Source organism: Bos mutus, chromosome X (genome assembly GCF_027580195.1).
Source record: "Bos mutus isolate GX-2022 chromosome X, NWIPB_WYAK_1.1, whole genome shotgun sequence".
Taxonomy (NCBI): Eukaryota; Metazoa; Chordata; class Mammalia; order Artiodactyla; family Bovidae; genus Bos; species Bos mutus.
The window spans coordinates 84,823,400-84,849,751 of NC_091646.1; the positions used below are offsets into that span (position 1 = coordinate 84,823,400).

The window sequence follows — 26,352 nt, forward strand, 5'->3', positions numbered from 1 at the left end:
GCTTTTCATGTCATATCTAAGAAACCATTACTAAATCCAAGATCACAAAGATGTACCTGTATTCTCCTCATTTTGTTAAACTTAGCCACAATATCATTACCACAGCTAAACAATTAATAGTGATTCCTTAATATTACTGAATATTCAGCCTGTTCAAGTTGCCATTTGTCTCATAAATGTCACATATGGGTGGTGATGCACACATATGCAAGTTCCACCTGAATCGATCACTCTTTTTCTTCATTGTTTACTTGTTAGAGAACCAGATTTTTGGTCCTGTAGTTTTTTACAGTCTATGTCACCATACTGCAGTTTAAATTTCTTTTTTGTCCTCTGTGTATCATGTAAATAGCTAGATCTAGAAGCTTGATCTGATTCAAGATATTTTGCCATTTGTTTTGGCGCAAATCATTCATAGGGGATGTGATAAGTCAAACTTTTAAAGTGGGCATTTCTTTGGGTTTTATTCTATCTTGTAAGGCTAGGGGCCATTTTATTTATACCTCCATTGACTCAGAATTTCCACTCACCAAGTTTGAATAGCTGACTTTCCTAGACTCAAAGATTTTTTGAGAATAGAAAGCAATTCTCATTCCTCTTGGAGTTTATAGTATGGTAGAAATACCAGAAATTAATTAGTTCTATCCCTGGATAATCTAGTTTCTTGCCCCTTTCCACCAATATCTATCTGTTCATGTGTACAGTCCTGTAAGAGTAAGAAAGGCCCTTAGAGATATTCAGTGTAAGTTAGTCCTTGGTTTTGAGGGCCCAGAAGCCTGCTCTATATTTTTCTGAGGTAAGGTTCAGAGGTTTCACTGAATTCTGACAGGTCTAAGGTCTCCTGTGGCAGAAGGGAGATGGAGTCCCATAGAGGGGAAAGGAGTTGCCCAAAAGTCTTATAGGAAGCTTGAAGTAGGCCTAGGAGTAAATCTGAAACCTTTCTGTCTCTACTCCAGGGCTTCTCCATTTCAGACACCAGACCACAAAGACAGAACAGGGCAGTGATTTCAAGCAGATTGCAAGTTTTATAGGTTTTGTAGAGGCTTTTCCAATGCAAAACTGTCCTCTCTTCCTAGTACCCAGTATGCTGGAATAGTGCAAGCTGTCATAGTTCAAAGAAACAAGAAATAGGAAAGAAATCTGATCTGCAAGTGCAGAGATATCAGAGAAAGATAAATATAATTGAATTTTGTATAATTTGTAGAGTGTCCTTGTGATTCTGTACACAGCACTGATTTGTTGGATTTGTATAGCTAATTGTGAGTGGCCTATAATACTTGAAGTGAAGTTGCTCAGTTGTGTCCCACTCTTTGCAACCCCATGGACTGTAGCCTACCAGGCTCCTCCGGCCATGGGATTTTCTAGGCAAGAGTACTGGAGTGGGTTGCCATTTCCTTCTCCAGGGGATCTTCCCGACCAAAAGCATCTTTGCTTCCTCCTTGGCCCAGGCTCCAAAGTTGCTCCAAAGGGTCCCTTCCCGCCACGCACCCCCATTCCTTTTCCCTCCTCCCTGTCCTTTTCCCATCCTTTACCCCAAGCTTCTATTTCTTCATCATACCCCCCCCACCATTTCTTCTTTCTCTTTCCCATCTTTCCTTTTCTTTTCCTTCTGCTTCTCACCGTCTTCTCATCATTCCCTCCTCTCTCCCTGCCATGCTCTCTCCCCTCTGGTCCGTTCTGTCCATTCCCTTCCTCTCTCCCAGGCCTTTCCCTCCTCTCTCTCCTCAGCTCCATCAACCCACCCACAACAAGCTCGCCACCCCTACGCCAGAACTGGCAGCCTGGAGCTCCGGCTGGGCTGGATGGAGCGGGCCTGCTGGGGGACCATGTGTTCACCGATTGGCTGCCGCTGGTAGCACGCCAGCTCAAGTACCGCCCCCCCGGCGAGTAAACTCTCCTCTGCGGCACCTGTTATTGGTCGGCGGGCCTGTCAGCATTTTGGCTGCACCTCACGCAGGCGCGGGCAGTCGTTCAGTGAATAAAAACGCAGAATATGGGCTGGGGGGTGGGGAGAGGCGAGGAAGAGAGCCAGCGAGGCAGGGATCGAAAGAGTAGCTGGCAGCCCAGAGCCCGGCGAACAGAGCGAGCATAGAAAAGCGAGCGAATTAGAGGGAATAGAGGAGACCGAGACTGACCGGTAGCCAGCCAGGCAGGCGGACGGACGCACCCCCGGACAGACAGACTGAGCAGGCGCCGGAGAACCTCGCGCTGGTTTCTCCTGCCTTTCTCTTTGAAAGCCAGGATTTTGCCTTTTCCCGTGGCGCCCGAGAGAGAATGCTGGACTCTGCAGACTTCAGCGCAAGCTAAGATTTCTCAGCTAGGGAAGAAAGATCAGCTCAGTTCTGAGAAGGGGGAAGCAAGCACCCCTGTCCCCATCCCCCCTTCCCCCCTCCCATACCAAACTCGGGCGCCAAACCCAGCCCTTCCCCAACCACCCGACTTCCTCCTCTCCTTTCTAGCATGGTGGCTGTATGGACAGTCTGACAGAACAGAGACTGACATCTCCCAATCTGCCAGCCCCTCATTTGGAACACTACAGTGTTCTGCATTGCACCATGACCCTGGATGTGCAAACTGTAGTCGTTTTTGCCGTGATTGTAGTCCTTCTGCTTGTAAATGTCATACTCATGTTTTTTCTGGGAACGCGCTGAATGGAGTCCAGCCGCCTGAGCTGTCTGGAATTCTCGCTTTGATTTCATCCCGAGAACCTCCAAGGAAAAAAAAAAGAGAGAGAGAGAGAGAGACAGGGAAAGAGAGGGAGAGAAAGAGCACGCTTTCTTACTCAGGGGGGAAAACGTTTTGAGCTTCAACATGGCCTCGCTGTGATATGTATGACGTTGGTATATTATCTCTCCCTAAATCTTTTGTTATGTCTTGTCTTTTAAGTATGCCTGTGAGTGTAGTTGCTTATTGCTTGAGTAAAATTGTTGATAAAGAAATGCTTTCTATTTAAGTGTGCATGTGTGTGTGTGTGTATGTGTGTGTGCATTCTTCATTGATGTGACGTTCATGAAGCAAGCTCTGCATCCTTACACAATGGCTTTGCTGATTGTGGTGTTTTGTCAATTCATTTTCTGGAAAACGACCTTTAAATTCCATCAGAGAATTTTAGAATTTCTTTCTTGCCATCAGAAGATGGCATTTGGGTTTGTCTGGGGCAAGGGAGGTTGTGGGAAAAGCATGATGAATTTCTGGCAGCTTAGGAAAAACAGTGTTGCACTAGATGTTTAGAGGAAAGAAATTGATACAGGAATGAATTTAGGGAAATTATTCTTCAGTCTCTTAATGAGAAGCGAGAATATGGAAAGTGATGTGGTGGGGTGCGTTGTGCTGGCAGTTGGTGACTGTGTTCTCTGAATCTTAATTTGCTGTCCAGCGTTTACAGTTTCCAATTTGGAAAGAAGCCACGTTTAAAACATTTCTTAAAAATCATTAAATGTCAATTTCTTTGGAATAATGGTATGTGGCATCAAAATGTTCTTTGATTTTTATGAATTAGCAGGAGAAGACGTTGACAGTAACTGTTTGGGTTCTTTTTCCCAAAAATTGTACCTATGAATTTGAGTTTGGGGATTTTGTCTCTATGGCCTCCAAAAACAACTAAAGCTAGCTTTCTACCAACCTTGGGAATAATATATTTAGATATGCCTCTTTGGGGTAATCTCATTTGCAGTGATGTTCTTGAACTACATTTTAAATAGAACTTGCTAGTGTTAATAAGAAAATGGTGGTTTTGTTTGCTTCCTTGTTCTTTAAAATCAGAGGTCTCTCTATTTGGAAAGTTTCCATTTTAAAATGAAATTATGTATCATGCTAAATTGAGAGTTTTGAGCACCCTCCCCCCCCAAAAAATGACTGGATGGAAAGGGATGAAAGCTCTGGAAAACGTGAGCTAGAAGCAACATTCCAATTTGATATTTATTTGCCTGTCTTTATCAGGTGGTAGTGGTGGTCATTGCTGTTATTTTTGCTATTGTTATTATTTTTATATTTCTGTTTCCCCTAAGAAAGCTTTTGTCAAATCCAGTAAAAAATTTGTCTCTGATGCCAGTGTGCATAATATTATGCACCCCCCTCCCCCACCTGCTGTTGTTGGCAGGTCTTCTTTCTGTTGCTTACCTGACTTGAAAGAGTACCATTTCTGTCTCATATAGCAATTAATCAGGACACATAAAACATCCACACACATGGTCCTCCTGCACCCATGTGGGTGACTGTTCATGAGTGTTGTGTACATCTGCTGGCAGTGTGCTTTCAAGTACCATGTACTGTTGTTCGGACTGTTTGGAAAAGATTTTGAAGGGAGGAGGGCTGTGAAGGGGGCTCTTGAAATTGTCCAGACCTTGGGGCCCAAAGAGTATAATTTTATGGCATTAGAAGAGGTTTTGAGTCACAAGGTGTGCTCTCGATGGCTCTGTGTGGGTAAGAAACTGATTTTTTAATTTGGTTGGCACCATGTTGTAAGCATGATCTGGGAAGTTTGCTGGCATTGATTCTTATTATTTACTCTTTAGTCCCTTTGTGGGAGCCCCCGGGTTGAACTAAGAACTTGATTTTTTTGCAAAGAGAATCTAGTGAGTCCCACTTGCCCTCCCTTCCTGCATTTGCTCCAACAGTATTGTGTGAAGTAACCTGATATTTTAGTTGGACACTTTGTTTTGAGACAGTGTTGGAGAGTGATGAAAGAAAGGCTGTAGGCCGGGCAGCTACAGACCTGGGTCTTCTCTGTTCAGCAACTGCTTGACATTGAGCAATTTTGGGATTCTCTATAACATGGCATTTGGGGATGGTTGGACTATGTTTTTGAATTCTGTGATTTTGGGTGTCCATATGCACTTGAAATCAGAGGCTAATGAACTGGGAAGATAACTGAAAAGGCAAATGAAATGTTAATAAATGTTCATCAAGGGGTGATGGGAGGGGGGAAGGAGGAAATATCTGGTTGCTGGTATCTGGAGAAACTTGTTTTACCTAAGAGATTCTTTTACCTAGTTATGTGGGAAGAAAACTGGACTACAACAATAGAATGCTTTTTGATTTTTCCTTCAAGGAGATAAGGATTCTCCAAGGCTAGTCTTTGAACCAGGTTTATGACAAAGTATGTGTCACCTTTGGATGCCTGACAGACCCTTGGCAGAAAGCCTTTGTAAATGTATGTGTGTAGGATGTGTGACAGTATGTATGTGGGTGTGTATGCACATCTACTCTGTGTGTCGGATACAGACTCCTGAATCTGGATGGGGTTGAATGTGCTAGGAATGAAGAAAAACAGCAGGACATGAATTGAGTTCCCCAGTTCTGAAAGGCCTCCTTGTGCTAAGGCCTACAAGGATTTGACTGGTGCTAACTCTGATGCTGGGAGAGATTGGGGGCAGGAGGAGAAGGGGACGACAGAGGATGAGATGGCTGGATGGCATCACCAACTCGATGGACGTGAGTCTGAGTGAACTCCGGGAGTTGGTGATGGACAGGGAGGCCTGGCGTGCTGTGATTCATGGGGTCGCAAAGAGTCAGACACGACTAAGCGACTGAACTGAACTGAAGGTGGATGAGTGTCCCCCTCTATCGGTTTTCCCCTACCCTACACAGCCTCAGACTAAAGGGGTAGCTTGGAAGAGCTCTTTCATCAGTAATTTAGTTTGTGAAATGGGTAAACATTTTTCAAATTAACTTATCTTTAGGCACATAAGGGAATGTTGCTAGCCAGATGGCAGGCTACCATAGAGCAGCTAAAACGGAGTTTAGGGAGTAGTGAACAGGGTGACTTTTTACTTGTGTGGATCCTGAAGGTTTGGCATTTCTTCTTCAAGATTGTGAGAGTAAGCAAAAAGAGAAAAGAGTGGGAGAAAATGAAAAATGCAGCCAAGAGGAGTGGGACCCTCTGCATTTTGACTTTTTCCTCCTTTCCTGTCTCTTCTCTTCATCTTCCCCCTTCTAAGCTTTTCCCCTCTTTGCTGATATAGCCTCCTCTCTCTCCCCCACCATCCCTGCTGTAAGGGGTAGGAAGAAGAAGGCTTTACCTCTCTGATTTGTCCCAACATTTTCTGACAGAGCTCCTTGTTCCCTTTCCTTCTGTCTAACTCCTTTGTAAAGGATACTTTTTGCTACAAGCTCCCCACTAGAAGATTCAAGAAAACGTCCTTGACCAGTATCCAAGCAACTCCTGCATCACATAGCTCCCGCTGAGGTCTAGGGCACTTGAAAGTTCCAGGCACAAGCGCTTTTGGAGAAAGGCGGGAGCTGGCAAGGCAGGACTTGGAAAGATGCTTTTGGGGAGAGGATAAAGAAAGAGCAAAATCCTCATTGCCCACAAATACCTAGAAAACATATCCAGGGAAGGCATACAGAGCCTCGCTGCATCCCAGTCATGGGACTATTTATTTGAAGGTTCTTGGGTTCAAATCCCTGTCTAGTCACTGCCTTCTCCTTAAGATTAAATGAGCCATTTCACAGTCTAGCTTTAGTGCAAGGAGATCTGAAGGCTGTGAAAAATGTTTATGTCCACCATGCAGGGAGGAGGTAAACGGATAGTGTGCATGCATGCTAGTTGCTTCAGTGGTTGTCTGACTCTTTATGACCCTATGGACTGTAGCCCTCCAGGTTCCCTCATCCATGAGATTCCTCAAGGCAAGAATACTGGAGTGGGTTGCTGTGCCCTCCTCCAGGGGGTCTTTCAGACCCAGGGATCAAACTCAAGTCTCCTGCATTGCAGGCAGATTCTTTGCTACCTGAGCCACCTGGGAAGCCCAAAGGGATAGCATGTGGGAACAAACTGAGCAGTGCTTCCCCTCTCCCCATTGAGACAGCTTCTATCTGTCAGAACCTGTAACATCTGCCTGTGCAGTGTACTCCAATTTTGGCTGTGGCTAGAGAAACTTTTGGAGAAGGCAATGGCAACCCACTCCAGTACTCTTGCCTGGCAAATCCCATGGATGGAGAAGCCTGATAGGCTGCAGTCCATGTCGCTGAGGGTTGGACACGACTGAGCAACTTCACTTTCACTTTTCACTTTCATGCATTGGAGAATGAAATGGCAACCCACTTCAGTGTTCTTGCCTGGAGAATCCTAGGGACTGGGGAGCCTGGTGGGCTGCTGTCTCTAGGGTCGCACAGAGTTGGACACGACTGAAGCGACTTAGCAGCAGCAGCAGGGAAACTTTCCCAACCTAGCTGCAGTGTGAAATTGGTTTTTTGTTTGTTTGTTTCTATGTTGTTGGTCTCTGAATAGATTCCAACTGAGATAGCTGAGCAGATTGGAGAGGCCAGTTTGATTGTTAGTTTGGTGAACAGGGTTTGGGCCCTGATTCAGACTTTCTCATCCGTGTGTGTGTGTGTGTGTGTGTGAGAGAGAGAGAGGGGGGGGTGGTGAGAGAGAGAGAGAAATTAAGTTGCTAGGGGCCTGAAGGATCCCAATGAACCTGTGGGTGAGGTGCTCTTCTGTACTCTGGTGAGGTCTAGATTGGGAGTGCTTGGCTATAATCAGAGGGTACACTTTAGCAGTTGCAGAGATGCTGCCAAAGCATGTCCTCCTTCTAGCCTCTCTTTGTCATCTTGGCCTCTGCTCTCCTTGGCCTGTGGAGTACTTGCTCTGTATAGAGATATGATTGGAAACTGAGCTATTCTCAAAAAATAACTGCCTCCTCAGAAGACCTCCCAAAAAGCATCTGGATTCAGTCCCATTGGCTTTGCCCCAAAAAGTGGGATGGAAGTAGGGAATCTCAGACCCTCTAGCCCTTATTTCTAGCTCTGCAACTTGTTTAGGCCAACTGAGTCTCTGGCTTTCCAGGAATCCTTGATCAAAGCTTAGCTTTTCTGATGTCTACCCAGAGTGTCTCCTGTCATTAAGTAGGTACAGCCCTCACGAGTATTTGGTATGGTGCTTTGCCTTGGCACCAAAGTACTGAGTGGGAAAACTAGAGAGGGGAAGGGCCTCGTAGGGAGAGAAGACTGGGGAAATAGCCCAGTAATGACAATACTAATAATCCCTTGTCAGTGCATGGGCCTATACAAAGCAATTCTGTATTTTTTCCCAATTTAGAGCATCACATCAACCTTGTGAAGTAGATAGGAAGTATTGTTATTCCTGGTTTTACCGATGCAAGAGGTAAAAGTCAGATTTATGGGATGGTAGTGGGTCTGCTTTTCAAATGGACAGGGGCAAAAGAGTCAGATTTGATCATTCCCAGTTAGTGTGCAGCTGAATGGAGTCAGGTGGAGGGGAAGGAGCATAAGTCATCCCTGAAATCATACTAGCTTCCTCAGTTACTTGCTTTAATTTTTAGTGCTTTTTTCATACCTCTCATTTATATAGCAATTTTGGACAGAATTCTTTATTCAATAAAATGTTGCTTTTTAATCTTGCATATACATCAAAGAGTTCCCTTTAGTCTCATGAAAACTCACTATTTGGGATCTTCAAGGAGAAAGTCAGTGTGAATTGGTGAAGCCTGAAACACTATATATATATAGATATATATGTATGTATGCTGCTGCTGCTGCTGCTAAGTCGCTTCAGTCGTGTCTGACTCTGTGCGACCCCATAGACGGCAGCCCAACGGGCTCCCCGGTTCCTGGGATTCTCCAGGCAAGAATACTGGAGTGGGTTGCCATTTCCTTCTCCAATGCATGAAAGTGAAAAGTGAAAGTAAAGTCGCTCAGTCGTGTCCGACTCTTAGCGACCCCATGGACTGCAGCCTACCAGGCTCCTCTATCCATGGGATTTTCCAGGCAAGAGTACTGGAGTGGGGTGCCATTGTCTTCTCCGATATGTATGTATATATACATACATATGTATGTTTATATATGTATAAACGTGCTGCCCAGAACTGATCATATTATACCATGTGCCATCTAATCAGGATTAAATTAAAAAAGGACTTTGTCTATGAAATACCTAATTTTGCAATCTTCTACTGGTCCTCAGTCCTCAGTGAACATACAGATCACTTGGAGAGTTTTTATTTTATTTATTTATTTTTTTTTTTGAGAGTTTTTAAATACCTGTGCCAAGTTTCCACTCTAAGAGATTCTGATTGAATTGTCACATGATAGGTTCCAAGCAGCTTTTTATTTTTAAATAAAAAATAAGTATTCCAAGGTGATTCAAACATGCAGAGAGGATTAAAAGCCTTCTTAATGGCTTTGCTGCCTCGTCCAGTCGTCTATGCTCTTGTGAAATTGGCCTTTTGAACCTAACTTCAGGTGTTTTTGAACCAAGCACTAAATTTTGTTTGGTTGATCGATTACTCTAGCTTTTTATGGCTTTTAAAATTTTGCTTCATTGTGCCAAAACTTAGCAGTTCCTTCTAGCATTGCATCAGTTGAACTTTTTTTTTCTTTGGTTGGTCTTTCCTAGCTTTTGGAGTTTTTCTTTTTTTCCTTGCCATGAAACAGATTAGCAGTCTCTTCTAGCATTGCATCATTTAAAAACTGAATAAGTACCATCCAAACTATTGATTCCAAGTGGTGTTGAATATAATTTGATTAATGCTAGCTCCTCTGGCAACTCATCAAAGCTGCCTCTTGGAATTGGAGCCAGGAGGAGAAGGGGACGACAGAGGATGAGATGGCTGGATGGCATCACTGACTCTATGAATGTGAGTCTGAGTGATCTCCGGGAGTTTGTGATGGACAGGGAGGCCTGGCGTGCTGCAATTCATGGGGTTGCAAAGAGTCGGACACAACTGAGCAACTGAACTGAACTGAACTTTTGTGTACATCTGGTCAGATAGTGCAGAATCCACTGGGCCCTACCATCATCTATCCTATCAGCCTGTTGATGAGGATAATGTAGCATGATGGATTTGTTGTATGCTTTGTGGACATCAATTTGTACGCAAGTTTCATAACAATCATCTACCAAGCCAATGACCCCATGAGAAAAAGTATGAATCATTTGGTATCTTACCCCTAGTAAATCCTTTTGCAGACTTTGGGGTTCCCTGTTTTCTTTGAATACCCACAAACCATATGTTTCCTAATTGAGTCCAGAATTTGCCTGAGGGTCAGTGCCACAAATGTAGATTTTGGGTACCACTTTCTTTTCCCCTCTTTGGAAAAGCAGGGCATCATAGATTTAGCTTTAAAATAATATATTTAGTTTTCAAACAGTTCACGTAACTCTGTATGTGTATTTCTTTTGCTTGACTGCATTGTTTCTATTAACATGGTGGTTCTCAGCCCTAGCAGCACATTGGAATCACCTGGGGAGTTAACAAGACTAACAACAATTCCTAAGATCTCTGGGGGAGATCTTATTGAGTTGGTCATGGTGAGGCCTGGCATCAATATTTTTTTAAAAGCTCCCTGAGGTGACAAGAATGTTCAGCCAGGGATGAAAATGACTGCTATGTTCAAAGGAAATGTCAGCTCAGCCTGAATCTGGCTTGTTGCACACATGAATAGGCAGGCTTCACAGATGGTGAAATTTTATTCTAGGATTGTGGGGGCCTTGATGAATCCTAGGGGCTTGTGCCCACACCAAAATGGAGGATTCAACCCTAGAGAGTGAGTAGTCTGAGGGTCTATTTGGATTTTGAATTATCAGCTGTGAGATAGTTTGAACCTTTCAGGAAAAAAAGTTCCTATGCATTTTCTATAATGGTGAAGAAGATTCTGTTCATTTGCTGGGTGACCTTGGTCAAATTATCTCTCCCCTCTGAAATTTGGTTTCCTCATCTGCAAAGTAAGATCAGGTGGATTAGATAGCTTCAAAGATTTCTTCCAGGTTTAATGATCTGTGCTTACTTTGTGATGAATACTAATGATCAAAATGATTAAGAATATTATTATTCAAAACTAGTAGGTGATCCAAAGATCTCTTTTAGCAGGTTTGGGATGCACAGGGTTATTTTGGAGGTAGGAGACTTGCCTTCCTAATTATATTTAGCTTAGGTCTCTTCTAGAATAACTGAACTATGGGGTTATATTCATTGAGCACACACTGGTTGCCCACAGGGAAGTGAAATCTACTGTGAACTGAGTGGCAGGGGGGATGTTAGTTTGGGATTTAGTATTTATTCAAGAGACATGTTGCATGGGTAATTGAAAATTGCCTCTTATAGATAAAATGCCAGCCTTATAGGTCTGGGAAAGCCTGGGAGGCAAGCAGCTGGCTCTTTTGACACCTCAGAACCCCTTTCCTACAGTATTTTAAGTAGCCATTCATTTAGTTAATACTGCTACTAGTGCTAATATGAATTTAAATGAATAAAATTTTGTACTTATTTCATTGGCTGTTCGCTTAAATCTGGAAGTAGTTGAAGGAAACTGAGGCACTGGGAGATCAAGCATCTTACTCAAGGTCACATATTCAGAAAGTGATCATTCCTGGCTTAGAACCCAGGTCTCTTGATGGCAGATCTTTTCAGTTCTTCCAGTGTAGCCTGCATACTGAACTCTGTGGTCAGAATGTGGTCATGACTGAGAATTTAAAAGTTGTTACTGACGTACAGCAGAATTCAAGAGAAAACTCTGAAGAAAGGAACAAAGAGATAACCTAGAGGAAAGGGAAAGGTTAAGGGAGGGATGTGTCCGAGGTCAGTTGTTTCTTGCTTTTATCACTCTTCTGTGCTAGTTTCAGGCCCCTGACAAGAATTGGGCATTTGGGCTTTGAGCATCAAGATTGAGAGTTGGTAGTAGAGAAGAGGGAAATTGTGAATGCATGACGGAGAGACAGCATATGGAAGGCAGATCTTTAGTAGGAGAAAAAACTCTATAAATGGCCTTGGGCCTACTAAAATCAAGCTGTGGCTCTGTACCTACCTTGCTGCCAGAACTTGATCAAAGCCCTTCTCCACTAGGCCTCTTGTTTCCATGTGACTAAAATGAGAAGTAGATTTAGTAGGAGAATCGTGTTCTTAAATGAAATTTTAGCCACAAACTTCTCTATAAAACATGGCATGAAAAAGCAGAACTTGTCTTTTTGAGTGGAGGAGAGTCTAGAGTTCCAGACTTGCTAGTGCAGACCTTATTCATTAGGGGAATTAGAAGAGCAGGGATGGTTGCCCAGCACAACCAAATTGCTTGGAAGATAAGGTAACTCCATGGAGGAGGCCAGGGTGGGCCAGCAATTAAAGTATTTTGGAAATTTGCATGCCTCTCCCCGTCACGTTTTACAAGTGAAAGAATTAAGGCACTGAGGGAGAAAAGGTGGGTCTGGTATCCTGAGTCATCAAATCAGCCCCTTGCCCCCTATAACCTTCTACCTCTGCTATAGAGTTCTGGCTCTGTGCTCCCTTGGCTGTATCAGAGACCTGGATGCTCTCTCAGGTTTGGTTGGAGAGAGCTCTTAGAGAGAGGCTGGGAGAACAAAAGTATTATGTAACCTCCTAAAGGGGAAAAGGCCTGTCAGAGCCCTTAGGGTGCCAGGCAGTCAGATGCGGGTAGGGGAGCGGAGAATCTTCTGCAGACTACATCAGTTCTTCTGAGGAAGGGCTCCCTGGGTGCAATACTGTGCTGCTCAGCCATCCACCCTCAGGGTCCAGAGGCATCTAGCATTGTGCATCCATAGCCAGATCTGGGAATGGTTCTGGCAGCTATGACCTCTGTTTGCCTGCCTTCATTAGAGGAGGGGAAGGATGTACCTCCCTGCCCAGCAGGCTGCAGGAAGGATGTGCTAAGAGCCCACCCACACCCCCCCAGAGTGTGTTGCCTAAAGGCAGCATCTACTTTTAGCTGTGCTTCCCACAGCCTCTCCTCTGCCCACTCTCTTCCATCCTCCTCTCTCTGTGAACCCTGCTGGTTGGCAGTAGGGCTGGGCAGTGGGTGCTTTGACATTTGGAAAGAGGCATGGTAGAGCCAGGAATCCTTAGGAGAAGCTTTGATAGAGCTGACATGGTGGGGAATGCTCAGAACAGGCATAATGATGAGACTGCTTTGTGTTTAGGGCCTAATAGGCAGTGGAGAGATTTACTAATGTCCTTTGGACCTTGCAGCCAGCTGAGGCACTTGTTTTGAAATCTAGATTGAACTGCATAGGAGGGCTTAGAAAAATTTATTGGATAGAAAGTGTATTGACACTTTCTCTACTTAGATTTAGAGAAAAGCCACTGGGGCTGGTGGATGCTTGCTTGATTCTTGACTCTCTTGAACATTGTCTTAAACTTTTCAGTGGGTTTTGCACATTGTCTCACTTGGTAGTGGCCCTATGAAGTAAGTAAAACAGGGACTACTGCATTTTGCAGATGAGAAAAATGAGACTCAGGGATGTATTGTCATATAGTGCCTGATCTGGGCTCAAGCTTTGAAAGTTACAGTGCCATTTAAATCATTCCGAACAGCTCTATCTTCTAGAAAGGGAGTGTTACAGCTGTCTTGAGTCCAATTTCCTCATTTTGGAAGCTGGGGAACTAGGCTCAAAATAAGAAAGGATTCACACAAGGAAACACACAGTATGTTTGAAGCAGTACTTGAGCTATAGCTTGCAAGAATGTGAGTTCCTGGATCCATGGGACTTGCAAGCTGCTCTTGTCTTTCAGGAATGGTAAAGGAAATCTGTATGATGTGATAGAAAGCAAAAGATCACTGAACTAATTGTCATTTTTTAGCTCTGTGACCTTGGGCAAGTCACTTAGCCTCTCTGAGTTGGTTTTCTTTTCTATTAAATGGGGCTGATAATCCCTGAGAACTTTCTGAGGCTAAAATCCCTGAGTGACTGCTGTAGTGGAAGGGCCTGACACTTGGTAGGCCTCTACCTTTAACAAATTCTCTCTGTAAAGGATTTGTTAAAGACTTACACATGAATATAAAGAGGGGCTATAAATATGAACTTAGTTGCTGGGTGACCTTTAACAAATTCCATTGTCTTTGTGCCTCATTTCTCTCTGTTACAACATGGAGGCCTCTTTTATTTTCCTCCCCTGGAAGGATAGAATCCCTATGTCCCGGCCCATGTCTTGGGTCATTGGTGGGAAGCTGGAATTTTTTTTTTTTTTCTTATAAGAAGCTTTCTTTTATTTAGCCCCATCTCCACCCACCCCACCACCTGGCCACACATGGTACTATAAATACCAGACTATCTTTCTGTCTCCCTATCTCCTGCAAAGATAAAAGAGGAGCTTGGAAGAAAGCCAAAGTTAATTGTATTTTTATTTAGTGCCTTCTTAAATCCATCAAGCCAGAATCACCTAGGTACTTAGCTTTTAAAAACCAATTCTTTGCTCCCAGGTCCTTGACCAGAATTTGTGATGGGCATTACTGGGTTTCATGATATGATTAAGAGCTGTGTTTAGATTTCACAAGCTCTGGACAAATGACCTAATTAGGACACGTCTGCACTTTTTACCTTTATCTGTATTACTTTGGAAAATTCTCATTACCTCGTGAACAGGGCAAGAGGATAAGGACTATTGTATAGTCCTCTATAGTCATCTGTTCCTGCCATGTTTTTATTTTCTTACAACCCTGTGAAGTGAGCAAGGCTTGGATTATTCTCCCCATTTTAAGGTTAAGTAAATTGAAACTATTAGTGTTTCCTCTTAAAGCAGTGGTGTGCTCTTAAGAGCATTGCATATATAGTTAGATGTTATCAACCCACCCATACCAAATGGCCTTGAGCAAGGAGTTCATTGTAAAGATGCCTTCTGCACTTTGCTTTTATCCATGTCTTGTTATAAAAGTCAGTCAAGATAGCGGAGAAAACTAGGCAGATGTCACCATGTAACTCTGACTAGGATGGCATTGGACTACTAATTGGCAGCTCAGATACAGTTATTTGACCTATAAGTCCACCCATGCATGAGAGGCCTTGCCAAATTCAGAAGGGTGGCCCTACATCCTGTGACCCTTCACGCCCTGTTTGGAGGTTTTCTCTTTGTAGATTTATCTGGTTGTACCTTGAGCCTAAAATGGCTTAGTACCATCACTAGTTCCCACAATCATCCCAAAAGATGGGAAAGGAATGCTTTGGATAAACCCCATCTCATTTTGCCTGAGCTTTAGTGAACATTGTATGCATTTAGAGTTTTATCCTTTTTACTTCAAGTGGCTCAAGACACTGGAAAAATGAGTGTGGAATGACAAATGTAGGGAAGCAACCAATAGCCTGTCCAGGGCTAAAGGGAGTCTAGCTAGAATGAGGCATCTGTACGTGCTAATCCATATGCACATATATGTACAACTTTCTTTTTGTTGTGGTAGTGGTGGTAGGAGAGATCAGAGTTAGTCCATGATGCTTAAACTGAGTAAATCACTGGATAAGAATGAGGAACAACCCATAAGCCCACTCCCTCACGGTACTGCTAAGGAAACTGCTATCTGGGGAGAGGTAAGGACTTGCCCAAAGTCTTAGAGTTGGTCCTTGATCCTTGTCTTTCTTTTTGAGGCCTCTTGGATAAATGGAGTGGTGGCTAAGCCTCTTGGGAAAAGCACCTATGAACAATATATTCAGAAAGTGACAGATGAAATTTGAGTCAATGTCCTCTGACCTTCTTGGGAGCAGATTAACTCAGGTGTCTTAGGGGAAAGCTGATAGAAACAAATTGTACAGGAGGAAAATTAGTTCAGTCTTGCTGTCTATCAATGGCCTCTGCCCATATTCACACATTATAGGTCACATGTGATGCACACACTCAGACATACGTGGAGTATATTTAGGATACACACAGGACACACATATGGGATATACTTTCTCATTGACACCCTTGGAGCATACACATTCAGTTTGCCATGGGGCACACTCACACTTGCACATGCTTGGCACAGGCAGAGTACACACATACACACGTGAGGCATGCTTATGAAAATTTGTGTGGGCATACGTGGATGCATATAAAACATAACTGCACATTCACATACATGTAGAGTATACTGAGATGAATACTCAGATATACTCCTACCCCTGGGCACACACTTCTAAGGACTTGAACAAACAACCCCCCCACCCCACCTTGAGACACATTTGAACCCATCTATGGGACACACACACAGGCCCCACACATCCTTATGGGACACATTCTGATGAAGAACACAGTGTATCCCTAAGACCAGTCAGCTGTCCCAGTCTTTCAAGTAGGCACAACAGGGCACTGGCCCCATCTGGTGGGGCCTCTATCAGTTTGCTCTGCCCCTTTATCCCTGAAATCAGGCTTCAGGGAGCAGTAAGCTCAGTAATAAAATGGATACTCAAGGTGGCATGTGTTATAGCAGGCTCCATCATTCAAACAAAACTTAGAACTGAGCCCTGAGATGTTAACAGGCAGATGGAGAAGATAAATTGACATTGATCAACATAGAAAGTTTGAGCCTGCTCCTCTATTCCCTAATCTACTTACAGACCATTAGGGAATGGTATAATTGTGAAGTAATATCCTACAAAGCCAAAAGTAATTGATATTAAAGTTTGTTTTTCTTGGGAATGAAGTAACAAGTTGGAACAGAGTAAGTATATCTAAATTGTGAGTGGGGGATTGTGAGGGGAAGTACATAGGATGCATAAAGGAGGGCAGAGGTTCAGCCTCTCCTGGGTCAGTGGTGGATGGAGAGAACAGCCACATCCTTAATGACCACAGCCCTGCCCCTAGGCACAGCAGCTTGGACCATCTGGCCCCACTAATGAAGATCTGTTATTTTTAGAGTTTCTCAAGCTGGAAACCAGGTCGGGGTGTCCTGGAGAGGCCTTTCTGGCCCTTAGTACCAAAGGCTGGAGCTAGAAGGAGGGGCCCTAGACTGTGTCTGGGTAAAGGGTGGGGAGGAATTAGACAGGTGGCCAGTGTGCCAGGTCTGCCTTTTAGCAGCAGCCTCAAAGCCCCAGGGGATTACTGTTGAATGTGACAGCCTCATGTCTGTTTCTGAGCTTTGGACTTGAAATCAAGAAACACAAATTTCTTACTATGATTTTACATTTAGGGTAGAAGATTTTGAAGATCGAAAAAAATTCTAATATTCTTTTATATTGTTCCTTACCTGAAGAAAGAGTGCAATAAAATTTCAAACACACACACACACTTCAGTTGCTATTCTGCCACTTGGGGTGTGTCTCAGTCAGGTTCCCTTCCTCTCTCTGAGTCTTATTTGGTCTATGTGTAAAATCACCAATATTGCCTCTCAGAATCTGGCAAAGCTCAGATAGACTCAGTTGAGAAAATGCTTTGCAGATCTATTTGTTCTTCACCCATAAAGCTGTATCTCCCCTATTCCTAAGTTGATGTCAATACCTGCCAACTACTGAGCCTAACTTACAGAGTAGCAGTAGAAAGAAAGACCAAAGAGAGGCAACCTCATGGGGTCAGGTTGGTCAGTTATGCTGGGATCACCCTCACTCATAAAGATGCTTTTCAGTACCAGGTCAGTCCTTTCCCAGAATACAGGTTTGCAACATTTATATGGTCATATAGCTTTGGCTTCTTAGGAACTCTAGGTAGGGAAAGGGGGGAGCATCAGAAACAGTTTTCTTTCTAAACTAGAAAAAGCAAGCTCAGATAGCCTGTACCTGCCCCGTGCCAGAGGATGTAGCCTTTATTTCCAGTATTGACCCTGAGAATGTGCCTTATTCTAAGTTTTGTGCTCAGGGCCATTTCCACCTGCCTTGTTGAAGGGGGTGGGTCAGGAACTAGACTATTAGCACAAGTTCAGATTTCTCCTCATCCCATAAATTATGGGCAAATTCCTTCTGAGTCTCTTTTCTGGTCTGTAAAATGGGCTTAACTGTTAAGTTTCAGGATTGTGGGGTGCAAGAATTCATAGTGACAAAATATGTAAAAGTGCCTTTTAAAATGTTGACCATGTTTTACTATTGTTAATTGTTATGAGTCTATCCAAGTTGTGATTACATGTACTTTGGAGGTAATCTAGGAGCTTGGCTTCACTTTATTTCTCAATTTCTTCCCCCTACCCTGTTATACGGAGAAGGCAATGGCACCCCACTCCAGTACTCTTGCCTGGAAAATCCCATGGATAGAGGAACCTGGTAGGCTGTAGTCCATGGGGTCACTAAGAGTCGGGCACGACTGAGCGACTTCACTTTCACTTTTCACTTTCCTGCATTGGAGAAGGAAATGGCATCCCACTCCAGTGTTCTTGCCTGGAGAATCCCAGGGATGGGGGAGCCTGGTGGGCTGCTGTCCATGGGGTCGCACAGAGTCGGACACGACTGAAGCGACTTAGCAGCAGCAGCACCCTGTTATAAACTAGTATTGTCTCCATTTTGCAGATGAGAATACTGAGTCTGAGGGTACAGGGTTAGGTAATGGTGGATTCTGGTCTGGAAGCCAGGCCTCGAGACTCGTGTTCTTTCTATGGCCCCAAGCTATCACCCCATGAAGTCCGGTACTAAAAGGAAGCTGCTGGTGGCAACTTAATGTTAAAAATTTAGGTTTGTCTCTGACACATAGCAAGGGACAGGAGCTCTCTGGGGCACAGCCTAACCCAGAAATGCCCTGCTTCTCCATGAGAGGCACTGACCTGTCATCCCTTCCACAACAGCTCACGTCCTACTTGTCTCCTGCATATTAGAAGCAGTGAAGCGTTAGAGAAGATGCTAAGCTGTTGTGAGAGGGAATTGTGCTGCCGATTTAATTCACTTCAGGAGGATCCCTGAAGGCACTTGGTTTACCTTAGCTACTCCCACCTCCTCACAGCTTCGACTACAGAAGCCCTGTATGACTGACCTGCCTAAGGGGTTGGACCTAAAGGTATCTGAAGAAAAAATATTTTAAACCCTTAATCTTTGGGGTATTTTGCCAACTCTTGAGAGTTAAGATAGTAGAGATCCAGAAACCACAGCTGAGAGAGTTCCCTGAGACCATTTGGGCTGACTCTTACCGGCCTTGATGTGAACATTAAAATATAGCTAGGCTGACTTTTTCTCCCTTTGTGTATTTTTCTTTGTACACCACAGACTCACAAGCTAGGCTAAATTTCCTAGAGCCTTTCTAGCTTGTGTATTTTCCCTTTCTCAGCCCAGGAGAAGGGTGGGTAAGCACACTGAGACAAGAGTGGTGAGAGGAAGGAAATGGAAGAATCTGTGGAGCTTAGGCCTTGGGTGCTAGGCTCTGGGGAAGGCCTTTTGTGTCTTTTGTCATCTGTCCTACCACTAATAGGTTATTTTCCTATAACTTACAGATTTGCTATGAGAGCCTAACTCAAACTGTTGCTGTTTTCACTTGTGCCACTGAAACCTATGGAATGACTATAATACTGACCTTTAAAGGGGATTGGACAAGCAATGTCAGGGGTTAGGAAATTGGAATAAAAAAGGAGAGAGACACCTTCTGTTCTTAAATTTTGAGCACCCAGAGAAGTGGATAGGGAAGGGTCAGTCACCAGAGCTCTGCCAGGAAGCAGCCACATAGTTTCTTCAGCTCTCTTGACTATAGAAGATTCATTTTAAAATTACTTTATTTTTGAAAAGGAAATACAGTCACATGGTCCAAAAGGTACACAGTGAAAAGTCTCACTCTAGCCCTGCCTTCCAGCCACTTGGCTTCCTCTGCAGAGGTCATCAGTGAATCCTTCCAGAGAAATGTTACATGGATATATAAAACATATATGAATATATTTTTCTCTGTTTATGATAATATACACCCTAATCTATATCTTGCTATGCTTTGGAGGTTCTGTGATCCTGTAGGAGCATGAGGATATGCTGTGGAGAGCAGAGGTTAAGAGCAGTGGTTCTAGAGTAAGACTACCTGGGTTTTGGTTCTGACCCTGTGTGACCTTCAGCAATTACTTCATCTTTCTGAGCCATGTTTTTCTCATTTTTAAAATGGGGATCAAGTAAGTTAGTTTATGTAAAAACTTAGATTTGTCCCTGACACATACTAAAGTGAAAGTGAAGTCACTCAGTTATTTCCGACTCTGCGACCCCAGGCTCCTCAGTCCATGGGACTCTCCAGGCATGAATACTGGATTGGGTTGCTATTTCCTTCTCCAGGGGATCTTTCTGACCCAGGGATCAAACCCAGGTCTCCTGCATTGTAGGCAGACGCTTTACTCTCTGAGCTACCAGGGAAGCCCTGACACATACTAAGTACTCAGTAAATGTTAACCATTTTTTATTATTAGAAAAATTCTGGACTGTGAGTCAGAAGATTTGGGTTCTCTTTTTGCCCGTTCTCCTGGGATACCTGAGGGACTTCCTTTGTCCAAGCCTGTTTCCTCATTTTAAAAATGAGGTCTCATCCCTGCTCTTCTTACTCCCCAGAATTGCTGGCAGGATCTAGTGAGCTCATGAATGTGTAATGAATATGAAAGGAATTTAGAAACTATAATGTGTTAAGCTCATGGTAGGTGAGCTGCTTTCTCTTTTCTTGAAACTACTTTAGGTGGCTTGAACTGGGTGGAGAAAGCAGTACTCATTCTTCTGGCAGCGGAACCTAAAGGCCATCCTTGTACTAAAGTTCTATTCTGGGTAAAGGTAACCCATGGCAAAAATCTAAAATAGTCAAGTTTTGTCTTCTGACCTTTCTTATCCCACTCCATCCCACTTCTGACTTCCTTGTTTCCATGTCTTCTTCAATTCCCCTCTGTCTCTTGACAGCAGCATCTGTCAAAGACAACCTAACTTTCCATTTGAGATAAGCTGGTACAACTAGCTCAGGGAGTTATATTTGCTTAAGTTCAATTTGCTTAAGTTCAATACTCAGAAACCAAGTCAAGCCTGGAGCCCATTCTTTCCTTCCCACTGTTTTTTCACTAGCATTTTCATTTTAGTGTAAATTTGAATTTCAGACTCCTTAGCAAAAACATTTAGTGGTGAATGAGATACTGGAAGTAATTCGTACTTAGCCTTCATTTCCAGGGAGGGTCAGATTTGTTTGGGGCCCTGAGAGGAGGGTGAGGCAAGTGATGGTTGTAGTATTCAAGGGGTGACATCTGTAGGGCAGAGGGAGGAAGGACCATCAGAAAATGTCTAAAACTGATCTCCAAAATTAAACTTAGGAAGAAAATATTGCAAGTTCTTTATATATTAAATTGTTAATCTCATCATTTCATTTCTACTTTTTTGTATAGATTTTTTGTAAAACACATACTACATTAGTAGTAGGTAGATACTGGGATAGATGTTTATTTTTTTAACCAATTGATTATTTTTTAAACAAAATCTTGAACTTTTTATTTTGTATTGGGGTATAGCTGATTAACAATGTTTTGATAATTTCAGGGGAGCAATTTTTAACCAAAACAATTGACAACTGTCCTTTTAAACTATTGTAGGCTTGGTTTCTAATCTTGGCTCTGCTGCTGACTAACTTGACATGTTAGCCACTTCTGTTTACTAGAACCTCAGTTTTCTTATCTGTAAAATGTTAGACTGAACTAGATGTGCTAGCTCTTGGGAGTCTCCAATCCTGGCCTTCTCTGAGTATAATAATTCACTCTTTCAGGCTTTTGAACCTGAGACAGAGTCAAGAAGAGTGGGTTCAAGCCCTAGTATCTTGCTGTTTGCCTTGTCCCTCAGTCAGCTTTCCTGGGTCCCTTCCCTTCTCCACTCCTACCTCCTTTACCTAGCCCAGACAGGCAGAGGATCTCTTACATAAGCCTAACTGACCTACTTGAAGATCTTTTGTTACAAGCACAATCACTTTTCCTGCAAACACAGATTGGGTGTTTGCATCCAATCTGCATTCTATCCTTCCTGGGCCCTGAGGGGGGGTCTGATTGTGCTTTTCTTGTGTCTTCACTGTTAGCCTAGGTTTAGATGTTACATCCCTCTGTCTGTAGTCTTAAAGGACACAGTCTGAAGGGGAGACAGCTCAGCCAGTTTGAGTCCCTGGGGGCCTGATCTAGTGAATGCTCACTGACCATTTCTGCTCATCAATCATTTATCATGTCTTCTGGGAACCCAGGACAGTGCTAGACTTTGTCAGGAGAAAAATGACCCATCCCTGAACAGGAAACTACTGACAAGGGCCAGAAACACTGCTAAATGTCTTGGCCAATGTCTTTTCTCTTGCAGGGAGTAAAAGAGAAGAGGGAAATCAATAAGCCACTGGAAACCATCTTTCACTTTCTAATGGGCTGTTTAAATGCAGATTTCCCTTTTGGGCTATAGGGACTCCTCAGGAGATAATTACATTCTCTTTGGAAATGCCTGCCAATGCTAGAGACTTTGCAAGCCGGTGTCCTGGGTGGGCATGCTCAGTAGAGTTCAAGGTGGTTTAAGTTGGTTGAAATATATTTATTTTTTCTGTTTCTTCTCCAGGTATAGAAGCAGGTCACAGTATACCTTACTAAATGCTGTTCCTGTTATCACTACCTTAGACCAGATGGCCACATTTAAGAATACATTAGAACTATTAGTTCCAACCTATCTCCTCCTCTGCTCCTCCCCCCCACCTACAGTCCTCTTTCCCCTACAAGATTTTAACACGACATCTGTCAAATGGATAAAAAATGACTTTCCCTTCTTGCTGCCTTGCCCACCCACCCTCTGGCTGCGGTGTTGATGAGTATAGAACTATACATGTGGGAGACACAGAGGACAAATTCTTCATGTAGTTCTAGCCCCCTCCTCCTAACCCTTCTGTAAACCTGGAGGAGCCCCACCTCCATCCTTTGGAGGAATTCCAAGGCTGGCCTTCAAGTCACAGTCCAGAAAAAGTTAAAGCTCCCAAGTCTTGTCTCAGTGGAACTATGTATAGAAATTCAAGAACCCAGGTGTAGGGTGATGGGTCTAGGTCACTTCAAGCATTTGGGGCTTTTTGAATCTCCTACCTATCCCTCAGGCTTGCCCTGGCCATCTTTCAAGGTATGTAGGAAACAAGCGACCCACATGGATAGGTGGAACTTAGTAGCCACAGCAAGCCAAGAAGGGTGAGATAATCAGGGCAGGAATATTTTGGAGATAGGTCCCAGTCTGACTCCAGAGATAGGTAGGGGTCAGAGGACCTCCAGCTTGGGATGACATGCTTCTGACTCAACTCGTGGAAAGAGCATTGCTGGGTCTTTTTTCTTTTTTTACTGATAATTTTTCTCTTAGAGTATTGGGAGCTGACTTGGGTAGATTGAGCATAGCTCTAGGAAATTGCTTCCAGATTGTAGTGTAGAGACATGCTGCAAAAATTTTCCATTAGGGGCATCAATGTTGAAGGTCTAGGAGGGAGTGGAAGTAGGGGTGCAGGTGCAGATAGTCTCTTGAGGCAGCCTAGGAAAATCCACTTAGACAAACTACTATAACTCCTTAGCCTGCTTGAAAACTGACACAAGAAAGAGAAGCCAAGAGCCAGAATTTCAGAGATTCTGGTTTCTTCGGAAACCATTGCAATTAGAGGAAATTCTTGTACTTCAAACTCAGGCTCTAGAAAGTTTAAAAGACACTTGGTCTCATTGTGATATATGATTTAGAATCACTCAGTCTGCTTGTTAAAAATGCTGCAGTGATTCTGAGCAAAGAGTCTGGGAATGACAATTGAGAAACTGGTATAAAGAATCAGAGTCACCTGGATGATACCAAAAAATTCCCAAACAACTTGACAGTAACTTTTATTTCCAAGATGCTTTGAAGGTGCAAGCTGATGCTTATCAGGTTGGGAGCTACTCTGTTGAGGGGGACCTCTGCAGCCAATGGTATCATAATTGGTGGTCTGGAAACACTTCTTTCTGATCTTTGCAATCCTTGGCCCTGTTGGCTGCATTTTCTCTAAAAGACCTATTCCTTCAACAAGACCGAACTCTTGACATCATAAGCTTTGGGGCAGCAGCTGGGTCTTACTTCAGAAACTCCTGGGCCAATTAGGTTGAGTTAATGGCTGAAGTGTCATACTAGAAGAGTCAATTGCTAAGGTGTAAACCAAACAAGCAACTTCCCTTACCTCATATATTTGGTCACTGTTATAGCTGAGATCACTTTGTAACTTCTTTTAGAAGAGGTCTAGAAAGAGGTGTTATCCTTTGTTATTAGTCTGTAATAATTGAGAAAATGTCCTGGATGGCTTCATATCTTAAGATGCTTATCTGGATTTACCAAGCTTTTAGGAGCTGACAGGTGTGAATTGGCTTTTGACATATTGGCCTCTGGATCAGGTGGTCTGTTTTGTTCCTGCTGAGCTGACCTGCATCTAGCCTCTTCTTTCAAATCAAGCCAGCTGGGCTGGGGTTTGTATCTGCCAGGTGTGGCTAAAGCCAACCTTCATTTTGTTAAAGTGAAAAATTATGTTAACAGTGGGATATTGAAGGAAGCCAATGCCTAATGACTCACAAATCACATGCCCAAACTAGGAAAAAGATAATCACGTCATGAAAAGTGGCAATATTTGCGTACTTCCTTTTAATACATTTAAAGCCACCATCACTTGAATGCATTAATTATTCTTCTCAGAAATGAAATTATCTGGTTATGGGTGATTGCAGCATCCAGATTAAAGCTGAAACTAGCTAGGTGTGAAGTATTAAGTCATATGGAAAACAAATAGCAGTCCTTATGATTTAAAAAAAAAAAATCAGTTTTTTTTTTTTTCTTACCTGACATTTCTTCTTTCTCTGATGACCATTGAGCATCTGTGAAGATCTTCAGCAAAAGCCAGCCCACCCCAGAAGCCACCTGGCCATAAATTCTATCAGCAATGGATTGGCCTATAGGGCATCTGGTACATATTATGCAAACAATTTCTTTGACCCCATAGAATATTCTGCAACCTGACAGAGATGCTGACTCTTTTACTGTGATCTTCCTCAGAGCTTACCTTGTTTTAGGGCTCTGGGCACAGAACTTTAGAGGCTAAAAACAGTGTTCATTATAGATTAAGCAGATGTTTTAGATTTACTGTTCACAAGTATACAGTCTGTTTGGAGAATAACACCCTGGTTAACAACTTGAATAACTCTATGTTATTTAATATCTTCTTCTTATCCTAGGTAGAAATTAGGGAAAGAGGCAAGGGAGAGAAGATACAGGGTGGAGTCGTCAGGGACAAGATTAAGGAGCAGGTGGGCCAAGATCATATGGCAAGGAAGAGGAAGTGTATCTCGTATCCCTACACTTAACCATGGACAAGGGAATGGCTGAATCAGGCACAGAGGTAGGAGTCATCTACCTGAAAGAGACTCTGTGTTACCAGAGTGGAAGGTCCCTGTTGGTTCAAGACAAGAATTGGATCCATAGATGGGACTAGATTAAGGAGAGCTTTGAGAGATTGACAGTAGGGAGTTTTTGAGGCTTCCTGAGCATGAATAGTGGCACCAACAAAGAAGTTTTAAGAAATGCATTATTAAGGAGGAGAGAGACCTGTGAGCCATAGGAAGGTCAGTTAGGAGGCAACTTGAGGTGATAAGGCCCAGGCCTAAGATGAGGCATTGAAAAAGAAGATAAAGGGTCATATCTATATGTAGAAGAACAAAATCAGCAGGCCCAGAAAGTTTATCAGAAATGAGAAAAATAAGGATGGAGGGGAATGGGGCCTTAATGTTATGAGTTTTACGTATGTTTTATTGGAGGCAGTAGCAGGCCCCCGGGGAAATGTGAAACAGGTAGTTGGAAATATGGGACTGGAGGTAGTAAGAGCTGATGTCATGAGAAAGATGATTTATCTGAGGAGCTATGTGGCTAGAACAAAGAGCAAAGGTCCTTACTGACTTTTATTTATTTTTGGCTCTGTTGGGTCTTTGTTGCTGTGCATGGGCCTTTAGTTGTGGCAAGCTAGAGCTACTCTCTCACTGCAGACTTCTCACTGCAGTGGCTTTTCTTGTTGCAGAGCACGAGCTCTAGGCACATGGGCTTCAGTAGCTGTGGCACGTGGGCTCAGTAGTTGTGCTTCATGGGCTCTAGAGCACAGGCTCAGTATTGTGTGTTGTGTTAGTTGTCCCACAGCATGTGGGATCTTCCCAGATCAGGGATCAAACCCATGCTGCTGCATTGGCATGCAAATTCTTTACCACTGAGCCACCAGGGAAGCTTTCCCTGCCACGGACATTTTTTAAAATTTATTTTTGGCTGCACTGGGTCTTCATTATGGTGCGTGAGCTTTCTCTAGGTGTGGTGCAAGGGCTTCTCTATTTGTGGTGTGTGGGTTTCTCTTGTTGCCATGGGGCTTAGTTGCCCCATGGCATATTCCTCCACCAAGGACTGAACCCAAGTTCCCTGCATTGGAAGGCAGAGTCTTAACCACTGGACCACTAAGAAAGTCCGCCCCCACCCCACTGCCCCACAGCCCCACACTGACTTTTGAATAGAGCAGTCAAGGGCTAAAGTAGAAAACCCATTCCTCAGTTTTCCCAGTCAGTCTGACTGGCTTGTCCTTTAATGTGTCACTAACAATGCCTGAGTGAGTTATATTCAGGAAGGGACTAGCCAGTGTCAAGTTCTCATTTTCTTGAGTAGAGAGCAATAAAAAAATCCTATCAAGTGCAAAACTTCCCTTGTACCTCAGTCGGTAAAGAATCTGCCTGCAGCGCAGGAGACCTGGGTTCGATCCC

General features: G+C 43.4%; 2 protein-coding genes across 20 annotated transcripts in view; both read left to right on the plus strand.

Annotated features, from left to right (window-relative positions):
• The window catches only part of ARHGEF9 (Cdc42 guanine nucleotide exchange factor 9), a 554,493-nt gene that overhangs the window by 359,922 nt on the left and 168,219 nt on the right, over positions 1–26,352 (plus strand). The window contains exon 1 of one of the 19 annotated variants that reach the window (XM_005890990.3): positions 2,688–2,829. The exons of 15 other annotated variants lie outside the window; for them this stretch is intronic. Coding sequence is in view for 2 of the 4 variants with exons in the window: in XM_070366277.1 (XP_070222378.1) it covers positions 2,832–2,840 (9 nt within the window). In the remaining 2 variants the exon portion in view is untranslated. Of the gene's footprint in view, positions 1–2,687; positions 2,841–26,352 lie in introns of those variants that run through there. 3 more of the 19 variants (XM_070366273.1, XM_070366277.1, XM_070366272.1) reach the window with 3 other exon arrangements.
• LOC138986447 (uncharacterized) lies at positions 1,998–2,652 on the plus strand. The gene has a single exon (XM_070366278.1). The coding sequence runs from the start codon at positions 2,472–2,474 to the stop codon at positions 2,649–2,651; it is 180 nt and encodes a 59-aa protein (XP_070222379.1). The 5' UTR covers positions 1,998–2,471; the 3' UTR covers position 2,652.

Excerpts from the sequence above, each read along its gene's own strand:
- LOC138986447 (XM_070366278.1), top strand. The coding sequence starts at position 2,472 with ATGGACAGTCTGACAGAACAGAGACTGACATCTCCCAATCTGCCAGCC.